General features: G+C 44.9%; 1 protein-coding gene across 1 annotated transcript in view; it reads left to right on the forward strand.

Annotated features, from left to right (window-relative positions):
• stpg2 (sperm-tail PG-rich repeat containing 2) overlaps window positions 1-19,119 on the forward strand; it is a 349,639-nt gene that overhangs the window by 61,801 nt on the left and 268,719 nt on the right. Inside the window, exons 6-8 of the mRNA XM_078570506.1 lie at window positions 2,905-3,012; window positions 13,125-13,284; window positions 16,168-16,325. Of these exons, the coding sequence (XP_078426632.1) occupies window positions 2,905-3,012; window positions 13,125-13,284; window positions 16,168-16,325 (426 nt within the window). The remainder of the gene's footprint in view (window positions 1-2,904; window positions 3,013-13,124; window positions 13,285-16,167; window positions 16,326-19,119) is intronic.

Here is a 19,119-nt window from a genome sequence, read left to right on the forward strand (position 1 = left end):
CACACAGGGGAGCCTGGTCTCCAGTCATCTCGGACCCCCTTGCCACTGGACCAAGGCCTTGCTCTGTCAAGCCCGTGTGGTAGCTAGTGTGCAAGGCCACCCCATGTTAAAAGAACTCACACACAGGCATCTTCCACCCCCTTAAAATGAAGTTCGGGACCTGGTATGTAAAGACCCTCATGGACAACCCCCAACAGCGACAGACCGGAACAGTGTACTGCCATTGTTGCCCGGGAGCTCAGACATTTTGACATTGACATCGTTGCCGTAAATGAAACCCGGCGGGCAGGGGAAGGCACCTGGAGTCTCATCGCCAAGGGTTAGCTGAAGCCAAGCGTCGACAGCGAAAGGAGTGCGTGGCAACCCGGGCACCCCACCCACCCGTTCCCCCACCCACCGGCTACCATCGCTCCACCTGTGACAGAGACTGTAGGTCACGCATTGGACTCTTCAGTCACCTGAGAACTCATTTTTAGTGCGGGAGCAGGTCATCCTTGGCCCCAAGGGACTGTCTAAGACAAAGATTATGGGCATTTAAAGCTGAGGTCAAATTGTATAGGAGGACTTCAGACCTGACAGTTCTCACTTATTATGTAAAGGGGCAAATATGAGCATATGGAGTTCGGTCCCAGATCAGCCATGAGCTCATTGAATGGTGGGACAGACTCGAGGGGATAGAAGGCCTCCTCCTGTTCTTATATTCACATGTTCCTGGAGGCCAACAATCTGCTCCAGACACTCTGTAAGTAGCGCATTTATATATTATGTCTAATTTTTGATTTAAAGAAAAAAGACTGTTTTGTTCTTTCCCCTAGTCTGTATTACAAATCCTTTTAATTTCCTTCCTTTTTCAATTGGGGAACAGACCCACAGAACGAGTGAAATGCTTTGCTTTACAAAGTGTTTTAAGAATTAACAGAACTCATCCTTTTCTTTTCGTAAAGGATTGGGCTCATGATGCTAAAGCAAGTATGTGTGCTCTTCACCTTAATGCTGGGCCCAAGCGTTCCTTTTGTTACTGATTTGTTTGCCGGTATTTGTTCAGTTGGATGTGTGACTTTCATGAACGGTAATGACATGAGCCAGTCCTTGTGAATTGGACAGTCTGTGGATTTATTATCATTTCCCAAACTTCATTGTTTTCAGTAAGATATACACTGGAGTGTCAATGAACATGACCAATGGCACTAAGTAGCCACAGGTACACAGTGCACAAAGGCACAGTCCGTCTTGTGTTCTTTTAGTAATCCATACGTATTCAGTGTGTCAAAAACGATGCTCGGTTAACCCCGTCAGGTCAACTGTTGACACGCGAATGTTGCTCCATAGAACACAACGCCTCACTTATCATCATTGATTGTTCTCTCAATGACCTGAGTGAGGTCATTGTGAGAACACAAGACGGACTGTCCCGTGTAGTTTAATGATACCTGTCATGACCCAAATGACTTGCATTATGTCACACCAGGGGCCACTGCTCATCATCACCCAAGGGATGTCAGTCCAAATTACAACTTTCCTGACCTTCCAATGCTCATTGCAACACATCTTTAGTCACCTCGCTGACTTTGCCTTTATCATATTTCTGATCACTTTCTTTTCTATGAACACATACTGTAGAGTTTTTCTGTGTCATTTGCTTTAATATATATATATATATATACTTTTTAAACGGAGATTTAAAACGCAGAAAAAGTCTATTTGGCCCAGCCGATCTATGCTAGTTTATGCTACACATGAGCCTCCTCCCACCCAACTTCATTTATCTGCCAGCACAACATATTTAAATGGTTACTCAGGGCAGAATTTTATCTGCCCCCAGCAGGTGGGAATGGAAGTGCAGGGGTAGGGGAGGCGAGGGGAACTATAAAATCACTGGGAACCCTGGCAGATTGACTCCCCAACCATGTCCCGCCAGGGAATTTTACTGATGGTGGGACTGGAATTGGGCAGGTTACCTACCCCCCTCCAGTACTCAGTGGTGGAATTTCTTAAAACCATTTTCTTGCCCACCTGCTCTAGGCTGCACAGCCCCTACCTGCTTCAGCAATGGCCACTGCTCCTGGTGGTGTGGTTGAGGCTCCTGCGCTGGCTCTGATTGGGTCAGCAAAATTCAGCCCTTAATGACCACAGGATCAGGCTGTTTGGCCCCGACCGGTCTTTGCTGGAATTCATGCTCCACACTAGCCTCCTCTCACCTCTCTTCATCTAATCCTGTCAGAATTAGAAAATCCTAAACTGTGACATGCCTTAAAGTGCTGACATTAAATATGTCCTTTCAATTACTTGAATGAAAAGCGCTAATCGTTGTTTTCCTTATTCCACTTTCGTTGAAGAAATCAACAAAGTGATTTCCTCGTCCTGTTCATGTACTACCCCTGCGCGCACTGACTTACAGTGATTCAAAGTCTGGTAATGCCTTGATTTCAAACATTCTTATTCTTGTTTTCAAACCCCTACATTGACCTCACCTCTCCCACTCTCTGTGATCTCCCACCCTACATCCCTCCAAGATCTCTGCGCTGCTCCAATTCTGGCCTCTTGTGCGCGCCTGATTTTCATCGCTCCACCATTGGCGGCTGTGTTTTCAGCTCTTGGGGCCCTGAGCTCTGGAACGCCCTGCCTAAACCTCTCCACGTCTCTACCTCCCTCTTTTCTTAAAACCTACCCCATTCGTTGATCAAGCTCCTAATATCTCCTTGTGTGGTTCCCTGTTATAATAACTTTGTTCGATGATCGCTCCTGTGAGGCATTTTGGGATGCTTTACTACGTTAAAGGTACTATAAAAAAATGTTTTTGTTTCAGGTTTCCAGTAACCGCAGTATTTTGCTTTTATCTATAAAAATACAAGTTGTTGTTGTACTCGAGAATTGAACTTGGCTTTCTCATCAATGTCGTTTAAGGGCTTCCCTGGACCTGCGAACTATGAAATTAAAGGCCTGTTTGACGAGAAGACCAGCCTGTTCGATAAACTGAGTCCTTCACACCCTCCATTCCTGTCTCAGACCAAGGTAAAAAAGCAACACTGCTGCTGGCTTCCCACATTCTCGTGATTAATTCCTTTAACACGAGCATGGGTTATTAGCTTGTTCAATTGCCTCATGTCACCTGCTTAGCTTGGATTGCTACTTATCCTTGTTATGTGTGTCATATAGGTTAGTTTATATTAATTAAGAAGGTGCTAATAAGTTTTATAGTGCCATAAACCAAAAACGTTCTTTAAAGAAGTACACAGGTTTGCTGAGTTGTTGGTTTTCTTCACACTAACTCAGTGTGATGCTGCAGTCAAAGCAATCCTTTCTCCGCTCTTTTGTGCATTAATCCATACTTCGTTTGTACATCAATGGCAAAGACACCTTGAAAGTGACCCATTGACTGGGAAAGTCTTTACAATGCACAGGGGATGTGAAAGGTGCTATATAAATCCTGTTAGCATAGAAGATTAAGCGGTGATCTAACTGGGGTGTTTAAGATGAGTAAAGGATTTGATGGGGTTGGCAGTGAGTCCCGAAGAAGGGAGCAGAATGTTGAAATGAGGACCAGGTCATTCAGGAGGGGTGTCAGGAAACACTTCCTCACACAAAGGGCAGTGAAAATCTGGAACTCTCTCCCCCCGCTCCCCCACGGCATCACACCCTCCTTCTCTCCCCAGTGCCCAAAAAGCTAGTGAGGCTGGGAGTCGATCAAAAATTTCAAGTCTGAGGTTAGTAAGTTTTGTTAGGTAAGTGTTTTAAGGGATAGGGAAACGAGACAGGTAGATGGGAATTAATTTACAGGCCAGCCATAATCTAATTGAAGGTCAGAACAGGTTCGAGGGGCTGAGTGGCCTTCTCCTGTTTCTAGCTCTTTTTGTTTGAAATTGATATAAAGGAAGGATGATGGATGAGCCCATGAAAGTGAGACCAGCATTTATATAGCACCTTTCATGACGACTGGACATCCCAAAGCACTTTATAGCCAGTGAAGTACTTTTTGAAACACAGTCACTGTTGGAATGTAAGAAACAAAGCAGTCAATGCTCGCACAGCAAGCTCCCACAAACAGCAATGTGATAATGACCAGATTATCTGTTTTTGTGATGTTGATTAAGGCGTAACCTATTGGCCAGGACACTGGGGATAGCTCCTTTGCACTTCTTTGAAATTGTTGCCGTGGGATTTTTTTTATGTTCCTCTGAGAGAACAGATGGGGCCAGGTTTTAATGTTTGATCCAAAAGACAGCACCTCCAACAGTGCAACACTCCATCAATACTGCACTGGAGTGTTAGCCAGGATTTTGTATTCAAGTCTTAGGACTGCATTTAACTGCTCACCGCCCCCACTTGACCACCCCCTCACCCCCCCCACCCCCAACCCCCAACCCCAGAAGGAAAGTGGGCCGGAAGCCGACACACAAGGAAGGATCCCTCCCCGTAACCATAACACGTCGTGGGCTGCGGGGCTAAAGTGGTTGAAAGTGGGACTTCTGCCCCTCATTGGGAGAAAGTCCCGCCCTCGGGAGTCGCAGGCTAATCTGATTGGCCGGCAGATCCAGCGGCGCCGGGGGTGGGGTTCCAGAGTTTGGTAGTGGGCACTGCCGGGACTGCAAGAAGGAGCATGAAGAGAAAGTTGGCTGCCCCAGGAAGGAACATCTCGGGGTTTTAGGGTGGGGAGGGGTCCTGGAGCCCAGGGAGGGTGGAGAGGGTGGTGGGGGCGGGGGGGGGAGGGGGTGCTGGGTTTTGGAGGGCTGTCGGATCAGAAAGAGAGGGGGGTTGGGTGGCATTTCCCCCCGATGCACAGGGGGCACCCCAAGAATGAAGTGCCGCGCCCTGGTTTTTTTCATGTAGGCCATGAAAAATGGCCAGCCCACTCTCACCCAAGCCATATTTTGGTGTGGGCACATATTATTCAGGTCAATAGGCTTGCTAGCAAGCCAAATAGATCTTTACTTATTTATTTACATATGGCACCCGCCCACCTGGTGTATTATGGGGGTCAGCTCAGGGTGGGAGTGGAGGTGGTAGGCTAGCCCACCCGACCTATTTTACATAACTCCCCCCCACCCCGCCTGCCGAAAACATGCCAGGTGGGGGCGTGTAAAATCCAGCCCCTGCATTGGGACTTGAACCCAAACCTTCCATCTTAGAGGTAAGAATGCTCCCAATGAGCCATGGCTGACAATGTACTTAACAGTTAAATAGAAAAAGTAAAGGATAATGTTTCAGTCAGTCAGTCATAAACATTTCGACAGTACTGGAAATGGGAATGTAAGAGAGTTCCTTTACAGGAGAGGGAGGTTAACAGAAGATAAACATGAAGTATCAGGCGTAATACCAATGCTTAAAATATCTATTTTGAGATGCCCATGGTGCTTTGATGCATGCTGCGCATATTTTCATTTTCACACTGCAGCTAGTGTAACACCTCTTGTTGGGGCTAGGTAAGCCTTAGCAACACGGCACGAGAACCTGCATCACTGGACTCCCATTTAAGGGGTGCCATCTTGTGCATCTCCGATTCCCTTCACTCCACCATTGGTGGCCATGACTTTAGCTACCTGGGCCTTTAGATCTGGAATTCCCTCTTCACTCTCTCTCTCTCGCTCTCTCTCCCTTCCTTTAAGAGGCTCCTTTAATCCTACCTCTTTCACCAAGCTTTTGATCACCCATCATGATACATAATCATGTAGCTCAGTGCTAAGTTTTGTTTGGTAATCGCTCCTGTGAAGCAGCTTGGAAAGTTTTCCTATGTTAAAAGCGCTACATAAATGGAAGTCGTAACTCCAGCTATGCGCATTCTCAGGATAATTAAGGCAGATGAGGAAAAGCTTGGGCAAAGAGATAGGTGTTTCCCAATTGTCATGTTCTTATAATGATACAATAGCTTGGGCTTATCTACTGTACAAGACACAGGGCACCAATCACTTATAAGGGATTGGGTAAACAGGTTGTGGGTTCATTTGTTAAGACTAGGCAGATGAGAACAGTTACAGATAGGTATAAAACTTGAAGACATCAGAGCTGTATGTGTGTGCTCTGCTCAAAGGAAAAGTGACATTAAAACTGCATCACATGACACACTTCCCTTCTAGTGATGTCATACTGATATCCCTTAAAAGCATATTACAACACCAATGTCACCTTAAGTGGCTCGTTGTCAAATTTTGTCTGCTAATTAACATTCCTGTGAAGTGCCTGGGGACGTTTTACTATGTTAAAGGTGCTATATAAATGCAAGTTGTTGAGCACTGTCTTGGCAGTAAAACGTCACAAGTTATAAACCAAAATCCGACACTAGGCTACCGAAGGAGATATTAGGTAGAAACTTGATCCAGAGAGGTAGGTTTTAAAGTGTGTTTTAAAGGAACAAAGAGAGGTGGAGTCGTTTGGGGAGAGAATTCCAGAGCTTAGGGTTCAGGCAGCTGAAGGGCAGCCACCAGCATTGAAGCAATTAAAATTGGGAATGCTCAAGAGGCCAGAACTGGAAGAAAGTAGGATCCTGGAGGGTTGTAGGGCTGGATCGAGGAGCTGACAGAGAAAGGGAGGAATTACTGCATGGTACTTCTGAAAAGAAATGAAACATATAGTGTAAATTATATACATAAAAATACAATTTTTGCAATAGTGACTGTGCACAGAAATTAATTCTATAATGGCTGTAAATCCTTGTTTTGCTTCAAGTGAAGGGAGCTCTAATGACTGAGTAACCTGGAAGATAAGATGTTCTATCATTTTGAAAATTGTCAGTCTTGATGCTTGTGATGTCTCTAAAAGTTTGTCCATTCTCCAATTTCAATTTCCTTGATGGGTCACCATGAGATTTAGTTTGAGACTAATTCACTAGTGACAGACAATTACCGGGTGCCCTTTCACAGGTAACTTATGATGGTCTCCGCCGCTATAACTCACCAGTGAGGTATTTTGTTCAATCTCCAGGCCCAGTACAAGTCATATGTGGTGCTCTAAATTAATTCTGCAATGTGATATATATATCCTTTTTTTTGCTTTGTTTTTACTGAACGGAATCATATTTCCGTCAAACATTGATATTATCATTTGCTTCTGTCGATGAGGTTTCTGGGTTTCTCACAGATGCTGGAGAGTTATGGCACTGCTTTTATGGACATGATAATGATTAAAAAATTCTGAACGTCTAAGTGACTTATAAAGCTCTTTAGCCTGTGCACCGGTAAGTGGTATTTTGTTTCTAGATGGCAATTGGTAGAACTTTAAAGAAATACACACACAGGAAATGCTGGAAATACTCAGCAGGTCAGGCAGCACCCGTGGAGAGAGGAGCAGAGTTAATGGACAGCATTTTCCACTTGGCGTGCGGGCGCGTGCCCGACGCGCTCGAGCGTGAAATGGCGCGCGATGATGTCGGGCGAGCGTCCCCGAAGTCGCCGCGCGCTCACGCGATCTTTCGGTCGGCAGGCGCGTGTGAGAGTCGGCAGCGCGCCAGCTGACAAATAAGAGGCCTATTAAGGCTATTAATGTATCAATCAACCGTGATTTTTCACTGCCCGTCCAACGTTACGGTTGGTGGGCGGGTGGGTGAATCGGCCTTTGCCTTTTTGAGGAAACCCCATCCAAGGGCGGGTTGAGGTTTCCGATATTAATTTAAAAAAATAAAAATGTCTGCACAGAACTTTCATCTGTTATATGTTCCGGTGACTGATTCTGATGCGTGCGCTTTCCCCCCCCCCAACCCCCGCCGGTTTTTACAATCTTGTATTTTTGGCGTCTAAATTCTTTAGCTCCCTGACGCAGCTCTCTGCCCTCAGGAAGCTTTCTGTGTTTCTGTGAGCGCTCCCCTGCACCAGCGCAGTCTGCAGCGCTCACCCTCCTCATGCTGCCCCCCCCCCACCACCACCACCACCCACCCCCAGCAGCGCTGAGCCTCTCAACGTGCCTTTCACGCTGACCGGCTGGCTGTTCATTTGCCGGGCAGCGTCAAATCGCGGTCTGGGCCCCGTTTTCCCGGCTGCTCCCTGGCGCCCGCTCAACCAAAACTCCTGCCCAATGTTTCAGGTCAATGACCTTTCATCGGAACTGAAGGAAGTCTGAGATGTAGCAAGCTTTAAGCAAGTGCAGAGGCAGGGAAAAGGGGGGGATGGGAGGACAGAACAGAAGGGAAGGCCTGTGAGAGGGCGGAGAGCAGGAGAGGTTTAAATGGCAAGCGGGGTGATGGTGCAAGGCAAAAAGGAGAGATGATAATGGGACGAGGGTTGAGAGGAGGTGAAAACGACAACAGCAGAATCATCACCAACGGCTGCCGACTGGAGAAGTGGAAGCCGTGGTTAGAATTGATATTGTTGAAATCACTAGCAATTGATGCTCGATCAGTTGTAAATTTTAAATCTGAGTTGGATATATTTTTGTTATCCAAAGGTACAAATGAAGGTGTATAGGGCAAAGACAAGTGTAAGCAGTTAGTCACAGATCATTGAATGGTGGGACACGTTTGAGGGGCGGAATAGACTCTCCCTTTTCCTGTGTTCTTTTTTTTGAGTCCAGAAGCCTAACTAAATGATGAAGGGTTGTTCCTTAAGCTGACGTTGAGCTTTATTAGAACGGTGTTGGAGACTGAGGCCAGGGTGGGGGTCAGAGTGAGACGGGTGGAGAATTAAAATGACAGGGCGGCCAGAAGCTCAGGGCCATGCTGGTGGGCTGGACTGTGGCGTTCCACACAGCGGTCACCCAGTCTGCGTTTGGTCTCTCCAATGTAGAAGAGGCCGCATCGTGAGCAGGGATTACGGTATGCTGATCTGAGAGAACACGTAAATCACCGCTTCACCTGGGGAAGCAGTGCTTGAGCCCTTGGGTGGTGGGAAGCGCGGAGGTAAAAAGGCAGGTTTAGAAATGAAGCAAAGGGTTGTCTCGTTCTTTGCCTCTCGTCTTTGCTGTGTTCTGGTTTTGCTCCGGCATATGTTTGGCAGGACAGAGAGGGCTGTTTGAAGTCTTAGATTCATTTAGGTCTTTCTAACAACCCATTTAGTCACATGAATGTCCTGCGGCCTGACTGTAATTCCTTAATTTCTTCTCTAACAGTCCGATTAATGAAATCCAGCCGACTGATTGATTGGAGTTAAAAGGAAGTTCACCAGCAAGTTAAAGATGTATTTCCTCCTCATGGGGCATACTCTCGTTTGCAGTAGTATTTATTCTCCGCCTGTCAGTGACAGACCGTCCTCCCTGCTAATATGGAAGCACAGCAGGATTACACTCTATTGGCGAATCCTCTGCTCCCGCTGTGGTGAGCTTGGAGGAGGGAAGGGTATTTAATTGGGCGTGATGTTGGCGTACTGGAACCCTTCCACCTTTGCCAGTTCTAAGTTCTGGGTGGCGAGGCCCATGGTTGACCTTCCTGCTTCGCCGTCTATTGAGGCTAATTAATGATCACTTAAGGGCTTCATCCTGCCGACGCTGGTATTAACCCAGCTTGTTGCCATGTGGCGTGCACGGCAGCTAAAACCGTGCGGCCAGCTTGTCACCTCCAGGGGACGTCCCTCAATCAAAAGCGCTCAATGCCCGATTGGGGGACTCGGCATTGGGAAAAGAGAGGGGGGCGCCTGCTGAGAACCACCTGCTCCCCCTCTCCCCGCGGCCCCCACCCCGCGAAACCACCCCCCACCTCCCCCCCACATTACTTACCTGTGGCCTGGGTTTGCTCTGCGATCCTGGGACTCTGGTGGGTTTTTCTCCTGCAGCAGCCACCACCTCCCTGTGGCACCACTGAGCACGAGGGCTGCCAGCCTCTGATTGGCTGGCAGCTCTTGGTAGACGAGACTTCTTCCCCTAGGGCCTTAATTCCAGGGAAGGTTGCCTGCTGGCTTTGCAACTGCCTGATTGGTTTACGGTCCTGTGGGCCTGGACAGAAAGGGACAGCACGGGCTCCCTTGCTGGCTCTCCAGCCGGCAAGCAAGATCCCCGATGCCTCAACAAGATTCACCAATGTCTAGTAATGAAGGTTAGATTACTATTGTGGGGGCTGGGGGATAATTTTCATCATCATTTCGTTGCTCAGATAAATAACCTGATAATGGCGGCAGAAGTCACTGATGACTCCCACCCCTCACCAAATCGGCTCCCCGAACCCCGGATTCCATGCGTTCTTTTTAATTCTTCCGGAGATCTATCTGCTGGGCGACCTCATTTAAATGCGTGACAGTGAGGGCTAGCTGCAGCTTAGAATTCCCTACCTTTACACTCTCAAAGTCCTTGGGACAACATAAATTGTCACACACTCCACTGGTTCCTGCAATGAAGAAAAAAATTCCCCAATGTCACTCCAAATGAGAATCGTTGACTTGAAACATTTGTCACTTGCCATGAATCGCTGGAGACTGACCTCTGAGCCTGCACAGAGTTGTGATGTTTCTTGAATGTCCATCGTTTCAGGTGAGTTCTGGTCTCCAAAGCCACAGGCAGCAGTCTCTTGTTCTCTGCTGTGAGGCTGGCATTTCTTCACCTACCTCCCACACCTCCAGCTCTCTTGTACCCTGTGAATCACATCCTCACTGACGCTTTCTAAATCACCCCTGGGGAAAAATATCTGTGCTGTTTGATGGGAGTGAAGAAACGAGTTTCGCAGTGGGTGAAGTGGAGGAGCTGGTGTGGGAGAGCACTGAGAAGTAGACCTCTGAGAGAACTCATGGATAGGCTTCAGTTTGATGTAATCTCTTTCACCATCCTCCTTTTCCTCTTCACCGTCACCATAGAGATAGGCGTGTCACTGTCCTTCTTCCTCCTCCCCGCCATTATCTTTCTCCTTCTATGTACTCCACTCACTGTGGTGCATGGGAGGGGAAGATAATGTTGGGGATAAACAGGAAACAGAGAGTAGGCATAAATGGGTAATTTTCTGGTTGACAAGGTGTAATGAGTGGAGTGCCACAGGGATCAGTTCTGGGCCTCAGCAATTTACAATTTATATCAATGATTTGGATGAAGGCGCTAAAGGTATAGTTGTTAAATTTGCTGATGACACAAAGATAGGTAGGAAAGTAAGTTGTGAAGAAGACATAAGGGGTTTGCAAAGGGATATAGATAGGTTAAGTGAGTGGCAAAAATTTGGCAGATACAGTATAATGTGAGAAAATGCGAACTTGTCCATTTTGGCTGATAGAGTAGAAAAGCAGCATATTATCTAAATGGAAAGAGATTACAGAACTCTAAGGCACAGAGGGATCTGGGTGTCCTGGTATATGAATCAAAAAAAGTTAATATACAGGTACAGCAAGTGATTAGGAAGGCAAATGGAATATGTTAATTGCAAAGAGAATGGATTATAAAAGTAGGGATATTTTGCTACAGTTGCATAGGGTGTTGGTAAGACCACATCTAGAGTACTGTGTACAGTTTTGGTCTCCTTAGGGACATAATTGCATTAGAAGCAGCCCAGAGAAGGTTCACCTGACTGATTCTTGGGATGAGTAAGTTATCTTATGAGGAAAGGTTGAACAGGTTGGGCATGTATCCACTGGAGTTTAGAAGAATGAGAGGTGATGTTATTGAAACAAATAAGATCCTGAGGGGACTTGACAGGGTGGATGCTGAAAGTATGTTTCCCTTGTGGGAGAGCCTTGAACTAGGGGACACTGTTTAAGAATAAGGGATCTCCCATTTAAGATGGAGATGTGGAGCAAATTTTTTTCTCTCAGAGGCTTGTGAGTCTGTGGAACACTCTTCCCCAGAGAGCTGTGGAGGCAGGGTCATTGAATATTTTTAAGGCAGAGGTAGATAGATTCTTGGACAACAAGGGAGTCCGAGGGTATCAGGGTTAGGTGGGAATGAGGAGTTGAGGCCACAATCAGATCAGCCATAATCTTAACGAATGGCAGAGCAGGCTCGATGGGCTGAATGGCCTACTCCTGCTCCCAATTCATATGTTTGTATGTAATCTTTGAATCATCTTAAACGCCACAATTAGGTCACCCCTTGATCTTCAATACTCGAGGGATTACAAGTCCAGCCTATGAAACCTCTCCTCGTGATTTAACCCTTTTAGCCCTGATATCATTCTCATGAATTTGCACTGCACCCCCTCCAAGGCCAGTTTATCCTCCCTGAGATGCAGTGCCCAGAACTGAACACAGTACTCCAGATGTGGCCTAAAGCTAACCGCATCATTTTTCTGTAAGCTATGATCTTCAGTGGGAAGAACAACTTGCCTTCGGTCTTGAATTCGAACGTCATGGCCCTGGAATTAACTAGCACTGTTGTGAAACAATCTCTGCAGTTCAGAAATGACTTCTAAATGGTTACATTACTTATCATGTGTTCTCCTTCATCTTCGTCACCATTTTGTTGATGGGTTTTTGCTGGGAATTTCTCAGTTTTCGTGACTCTTCCTCCCTCAGTATGTCTGCAAATAACTATGATTCCGGTTTGGTCTTGAGGTTATGTTAAAGCTAGCACGGAGGCGTAGCAAGCAATTAGGAAGACATGGTATATTGTCTTTTATCGCAAGAGGATTTAAAACTACTGGAGTAAAGATGTCTTGCTTCATTTGTATAGAACCTTGGTTAGACCACACCTGGAGTATTGTGTACAATTTTGGCCTCCTTACCTAAGGAAGGATAAACTTTCCAAAGAGGAAGTGTACCAGACTATTTCCTGGGATAAAGGCACTGTCCTATGAGGAGAGAGTGAGGAGACTGGGCCTGTATTCTCTAGAGTTTAGAAGAATGAGAGGTGATTTCACTGAAATTTACAAAATTCTTAAGGGGCTAGACAGGGTAGTTGCAGGAAGGATGTTTCCCCTGGCTGAGGAGTCTAGAACCAGGGGACACAGCCTCAGAATAAGGAGTTAGGCCATTTAGGACTGAGATGAGGAGCAATTTATTCATTTGGAGGGTGGTGAATCTTTGGAATTCTCTACCCCAGAGGGCTGTGGAGGTTCAGTAATTGAGTATATTCAAGACAGAGATTGATAGATTTCTGGATACTACTGACATCAAGAGATATGGGATAGCACGGGAAAATGACATTGAAGTAGAAGATCAGCCACGATCTAGTTGAATGGCAGAGCAGGCTCGAGGGGCCAAATGGCCTGCTCCTGCTCCTGCTCTAACGTTCCTATGTTTTTTAATATGGTGAAGACCGCAACACCTGTAATCTGTCTTTTTTCTCTGTTGCACCAGAGGTTTTTGCCTGTGAAATCCATCACCCCAGCTCCTGGATGGTACGATGATCCACGGACTGCTTTACAGTCCTTGAAGAGGATATCGACAAAAAGCAAAAGCCCTTTTGGTCAGAATGCAGCAAGGTTTGTGGAAGATTGGCGGGCAGCAGAAGAACCAGGTTTGTAGTTCCATATAGAAAGAACGAATGCACTCCGTAAGGTTCTCACTCCGTTCTTCAGTAACTTGAGGATAAGTTAGTTGAAATAAAACTCCCCCGGGAACCAGTTAAACCTTTGGATAATTGTGCTTTCAAAACACAGATAATTTAACGTAACTGATCTAATTTAGCATTTGATTCCGTGGGGATTTTGTGTGCAGCAATGATGCTTGTGAAGGAATTAGGAGGTCACAGCTGAATCACAGGGTTCAGATAATATTGAAGATTGCTTGAGTTTCCACTCTACTGTGCACAGAACTGAATTGCACAATGGTTGCAAATTCCTATTTTGTTTGGTTTTAAGCAAGAATGGGTGTCCACGGGCTCTGGAGGAGAGATGTAATTATAACGTTGAAAATGTGCAACCTCAGTGCTTGTGATGTCTGTAAAATTTTGTATGTCCCACTGTTTCCAGTCTGCTGGCTTGTGAATATCAACAGGTCACAGAGTTAAGTGACAGCCTTCAAAGCCCTCCCAAGTATGTTGTTCTGTGTAATATCAGAAGATCATGAGCAAGTCATGCTTTGGGGCTATGTCTTTTTATTATACTAGGGATGTTATGAAGTGTTAGTGGAGGAACATGTTGCAGGGAGTAGGTGTGACTGGCAGAAGGTGCTTGTTAAATGAAAAGACTTTTAATATATTATTAAAACTTATGCTAGGGCGCTGCTCAGGGTAATCTGAACATACGATGGGGGTGGGTATGAACATGTGGGGTTTGGCTGCAACTCTGGTACATAAGGAGATATTGGGGCAGCTGACCAAAAGCTTTGTCAAAGAGGTAGGTTTTCAGGTGCAATTTAAAGGTGGAGAGAGGGATGGAGGGGCAGGGAGGTTTGTAGTGGGGAGGGGGGGGGGGTGGAGTTCCAGAGCTTGTTGGGTTTAGATAGTTGAAAGCATAGCCGTCAATGGAGCAAAGGAAGTGGCACTTGTGCAAGAGGCCGAAATGGAAAGAATGCAGATATCCTGTAGAGCTGTAGGGCTGGAGTAGGTCACAGGGGTAGGGAGTTACTGGGTGCAGACAGGATTTCTGCTCTACTTTTGGTGAAGTTATGGTGGCAGAGAGGCAGAATGCCCGAGGAAATTCCAGTCCGACTTTCCCTTTCGCAGCTTGACAGGTTATGTACGAAAAGAGTAGATTAGTTTCCTTGGTCTAATCTAATAGTCATTGTGTAGGCTTTCCAAATCCTGCTCATTTTGCTCTGTTCCTTGTCTTGTTGGGTTTTGAAACCTTGCTGAGGTTCAGTTCTGTGGGGTTCCCTTCAGAGTGCCAGCTAAGTGATCATTGATATCAAATCTTATGGGCAAGTGAACCTTCAGCAATCCCAATCAGGGAAACAGAGGGAGATCCAGCATACTGGATGCACTACTTTTCCCATATGTAATTGGATAAGGACCCTTCTCATGATAAATAACTGTAACAGCTATCGCTGTCATCCTTTGGATCAACTATCAACTAGCTAGCAAGTTGGGAAATGTGAAGCCTGAAAACAGAGCTGCCTGTCACTTCAGTCAGCCAGCTTGAATGGGATAAGTACCATCAGTCCTTGGATTGTTAAACAGTAGATTATCCAACAATCAACTAACCGACTGCTCCAATTTATGCTCAATGATTAAGAGGTACTCATTTGAAGATGGCACACTTGGTATGAAATCTCACTGAGTGTGAATGCAGGTTGGTGAACTAGGGTTGGGGGATCTATATGGCTGACTTATGATGCTCCTGGTTTTCTGGTTGGAGACTTGGGAGCACTGCAAATTGGCCGCACTCAGCTCCGCACTTGATTCCCTGATCCGAACTCCTGTCAGGCAAGTGTCTTTATCAGGAGCGGAGTTTCCGAAAACTTATGCCATGACTTTTTAAAAAATTATTTAAAAATCTATCCGTGATGAATGCTCATTGCATTTTATTGACTAACCTGGAGAACAAAAACTGAAGTCAGTCGCACTTGAATGAAGATACTTAACCATTGCCAAAGCATTGGAAACTTCCCAGGTAATGTCGTTGCTGCAAATGAAAGGGATACATTAGGTTATGCTGTCATTCTTTCATTGATACCATCTTTTCTCTGTGATGTGTCATACAATAAAAATGGATTTTAGAAAAAGCTCTGACAGCAGAAGTGATAAAAAGATTATTAGAGTCTATGATTATCAGTCATTGATTTTGTTTTTGTTAAATGCCTTCTTCCTTTCCAAAGTGCTGCACTCAAGGCACTTACATGATTTCTTTGACTGAGGAAGGGGAATATTGAGTTGTCAGCTAAATACTAGGATTAGTTTCATTGTTGCCTGTTCAAAGAAAACAAGGAACTATGAAGGCCATGGTAAGAAGACTATGTTTTCAGTCTACTGCTGTTAATTCAAAGTAGCTTCACCTGAATTATTCAATGATTTGCACTTTGAATTCAAAGGCGATGTGTATATATTTCAATCCCTGTTGTCTCTCCTATTTGAGCCCGAAGACAAATCAGTTGATATTTCGCCAAATTGAACTCCGAGAAATGGTGTGAGAAAATTGATGCCTTATGCCTCATAACTATAGTTTACTCTTTCGTATTTTGATGAGTTGGCAAACTTTGAAAGTGCCACAAGTGACGACTTACATGAAAATTTTTATTTCAGCTACAAGACAAAAATGGCATGGGTTGCTCATCGGGTTTAAATCAGTAATGACGACAATGTCTTAATTAATGCCATCAACAGGGGCGCAAGAAGTAATTTTGAAAAGTTGAGAATTGGTGCCAGTGTGGTGAAGGATACTTGCAGATTAACTCTATTTCTTGGGTTGCAAACAGGGGTTTCTCAAGTACATGGACTGCAAAGTGTTTCTGATTTCAACAGGTCCAGGAACCTACAACGTCACTCAGCACACTCTGGCTCGAGAAAGCCAAAGGAAAACCAACTTCGAGAACCCAATCAGAGGAGGGTTTGGATCAACAGTTCCCCGTTTGCATTTGACCAACATGAAACAAAACATGCCGGGTCCCGCTGACTATAAGGTATTGTTTCCCCATAGAATATCATGTTGAAACACTTGGTTTTCACAACTTGTCAATGCCTTTCATGTATTAAAATGCTCTCCACATAAAGTTATCTTTGAAAGAATTAATCGTGGCCTGGGTAATAATTCCATTTTTTAACATGGGTGCACGTAATGTTCTTTAGTGTTTACACATTGTTCACACTTTGTATTTTTAATCACCTCTTCAAGAGGGAATTGTGATCCACCTCTCCTAATTCTTGACCAGCACTGTTGCCAAATTGGCGTTAGTTTGATTTTTAAGTTCATTCCATGTACATTGTTCTCCATTAATCCTGCCTTTCATGATTTCCGGTTAAATTGTAGGTGCACAGACTGGGCTGCTTGCTTCACCAAGTGTGCATCTGAATTTCAGGCAAACTCCTTAGCAATAAAGACCTTTAGAGGAAAAGAAAGACTTGCATTTATATAGCACCTATCATGACCTCAGCATATCCCAAAGCATTTCACAGCCAATGAAGTGCTTTTGGTGTGTAGTCACTGTTATAATTTTGGAATTGCAGCAACCAACTTGCGCACAGCAAGCTCCAACCAACAGCAAGGTGATCATTATTGGCCAGGACACAGGGGAGAACTCCCCCACTCTTCTTTGAGATACTGCCATGGGATCTTTTACACCCTTCTGAGAGGGTTCATACAAAAGACATCACCTTCAACAGCACAGCACTCCCTCAGTATTTCACTGGGTTGTATGCTGTAGGAGTTGAGCCCAGAGCCTTCTTACTTAGGGTTGAGAGTGCTACCAGCTGAGCCACAGCCTGAGGTGCAGGGTGGTAGGCACTAAACCACGAGCTTCTGGATGTGGGTTTACGCTTGCTTATGTTAGCAGGATGCGGTTTGGAGAGGAAATATGGAGCTACCCCATGGGGAGAAGGGGAGCTGAAAATGGAAAGGATTAGGAGAGTCACTGCTGAGCAGTTTTGAAGTGATACTGACAGAAACTTGGGAACAAGTAACTTTGTAATTGAAGACCCTGTGTCATGAAAAAACCAAAATGAATGAGGGAGACAATACCTGGAGAAAACGTATCTCAAAATTTACAATTGTCAGAAGATCTATGCTAATCTCACAGAGCCGTTGTTATAAGGATCTTTAATGAAAGAAGGATCTTGCATTTATATAGCACATTTCACCACCTCAAGACATCCCAAAATGCTTTACAATTAATGAATTACTCTTTGAAGTGTAGCCACTATTGTAACGTAGGAAATGTAGCAGCGAATTTGCGCATAGCAAGCTCCCATGAACAACAATGAGATAATGGCCAAATGATCTGTTTTATTTACTGACATTGTCAAGTGATAAGTGATGGTCAGCACACCAGGAGAAATTGATTACAAAAACAAAAAATGCTGGAAAAACTCAGCAGGTCTGACAGCATCTGTGGAGAGAAAGACAGTTTTTTTTGGAAAAATATACTTTACTAATAAAATACCTGAAAGAACATTACAAAACATTTCTAAATGGCCATCACAAAAAATGCAATCATATTCAACTTTTACCCATGGTTCACAAGGTGCTTCAAGACAATCAATGAACATTACAGTCATTTCAATATGGTTATTACAGACAGTCAGACAGTGCAATGGGATTGGAGTTATCGACATACATCATGTTGCACTCTGAGGTGCTTCAATACAATTATATTACATTTAGTATTCGCTACATACATTTATTGTGAGTCGTTAACGTTTCGAGTCTATATGACTCTTCAGAACGAAAGAAAAGTAAAAATGTGGTGAAATATAAACTGTTTAAGGGGGGGAGACAGGTGAAGCTGGATGGAAGGCCAGCGATAGGTGGAGGCAAAGGAGAGATTGCGAAAGATGTCATAAAGATTAGGTTGAAGGGGTGTTGATGGTGGTGATACTGGCTAAAGGAGGTACTAATGGTGACATTAAGAGTAGAAAACAGGATGAGCAAGTGACAGGTGGCCTTAGTGGGGGGTGGGGTAGGGTGGGGGGAGGAGATGGTGAAAAGATGAAATAGGCTGAAAGGTGGGGGTAAAACAATGAATGGAAATAAATTTTTAAAAATAATGATACAAATAGGTGGGAAAATATATATAAAAATTAAAAAATTATGAGAAATTGATTTCCCATTATGGGATGACTTATTCACTCTTCATGGTTTCTCGGGGCATATTGTGGCACCGCATTCTTGATCTTGTTGCTTGTACTGCATCCCTCTTGAATTCTGGCTCCTGAGCACTTTATCATGGAAATCTTCAAAACCTTCAGCCAAGTCTGACAGCATGCATTTGTAAGCAAGTTATCCACACTTGGCCTCTCACAAAAGCTATCTTCAAAATTGTCTCAAGCAAGCCCTTTTGAATTGCTCTGCCTGTATGGTAGTTGATGGTTCACACCCCCACCCACCTCCTTTTCCATTAACTCAATGGTCCGCTCGCATTCTGCCCTCTCTCCCATTCTGCTTCCGCTTCACAACATTACCTAATTTACATTTGATGATGATTCTATACTCTACTCTTGAGTGCCCTTCAAACCATTGGCATTGGAATAATTTTGACTTTGAGGCAGTTGTATCAGGCCACAATGGAACCTGCCGTTTTGTTCCCCACAAGCTTGCTTGCATGGACACTCTGCCTGCACTCTGGCATAGCTTTTCAGGGAGCAGTGCTGCAGCATTCAAGTGACCTCAGGGTTGGAATATTGCTTTGGATGAGGTGATCATCTCGTTAACGGATTAAAGTCCTCCTTACCTGAGGTACTCTCAATTAACATGCAATACAC

The sequence above is a fragment of the Cetorhinus maximus genome, chromosome 1 (assembly GCF_964194155.1).
Source record: "Cetorhinus maximus chromosome 1, sCetMax3.hap1.1, whole genome shotgun sequence".
Classification (NCBI taxonomy): domain Eukaryota; kingdom Metazoa; phylum Chordata; class Chondrichthyes; order Lamniformes; family Cetorhinidae; genus Cetorhinus; species Cetorhinus maximus.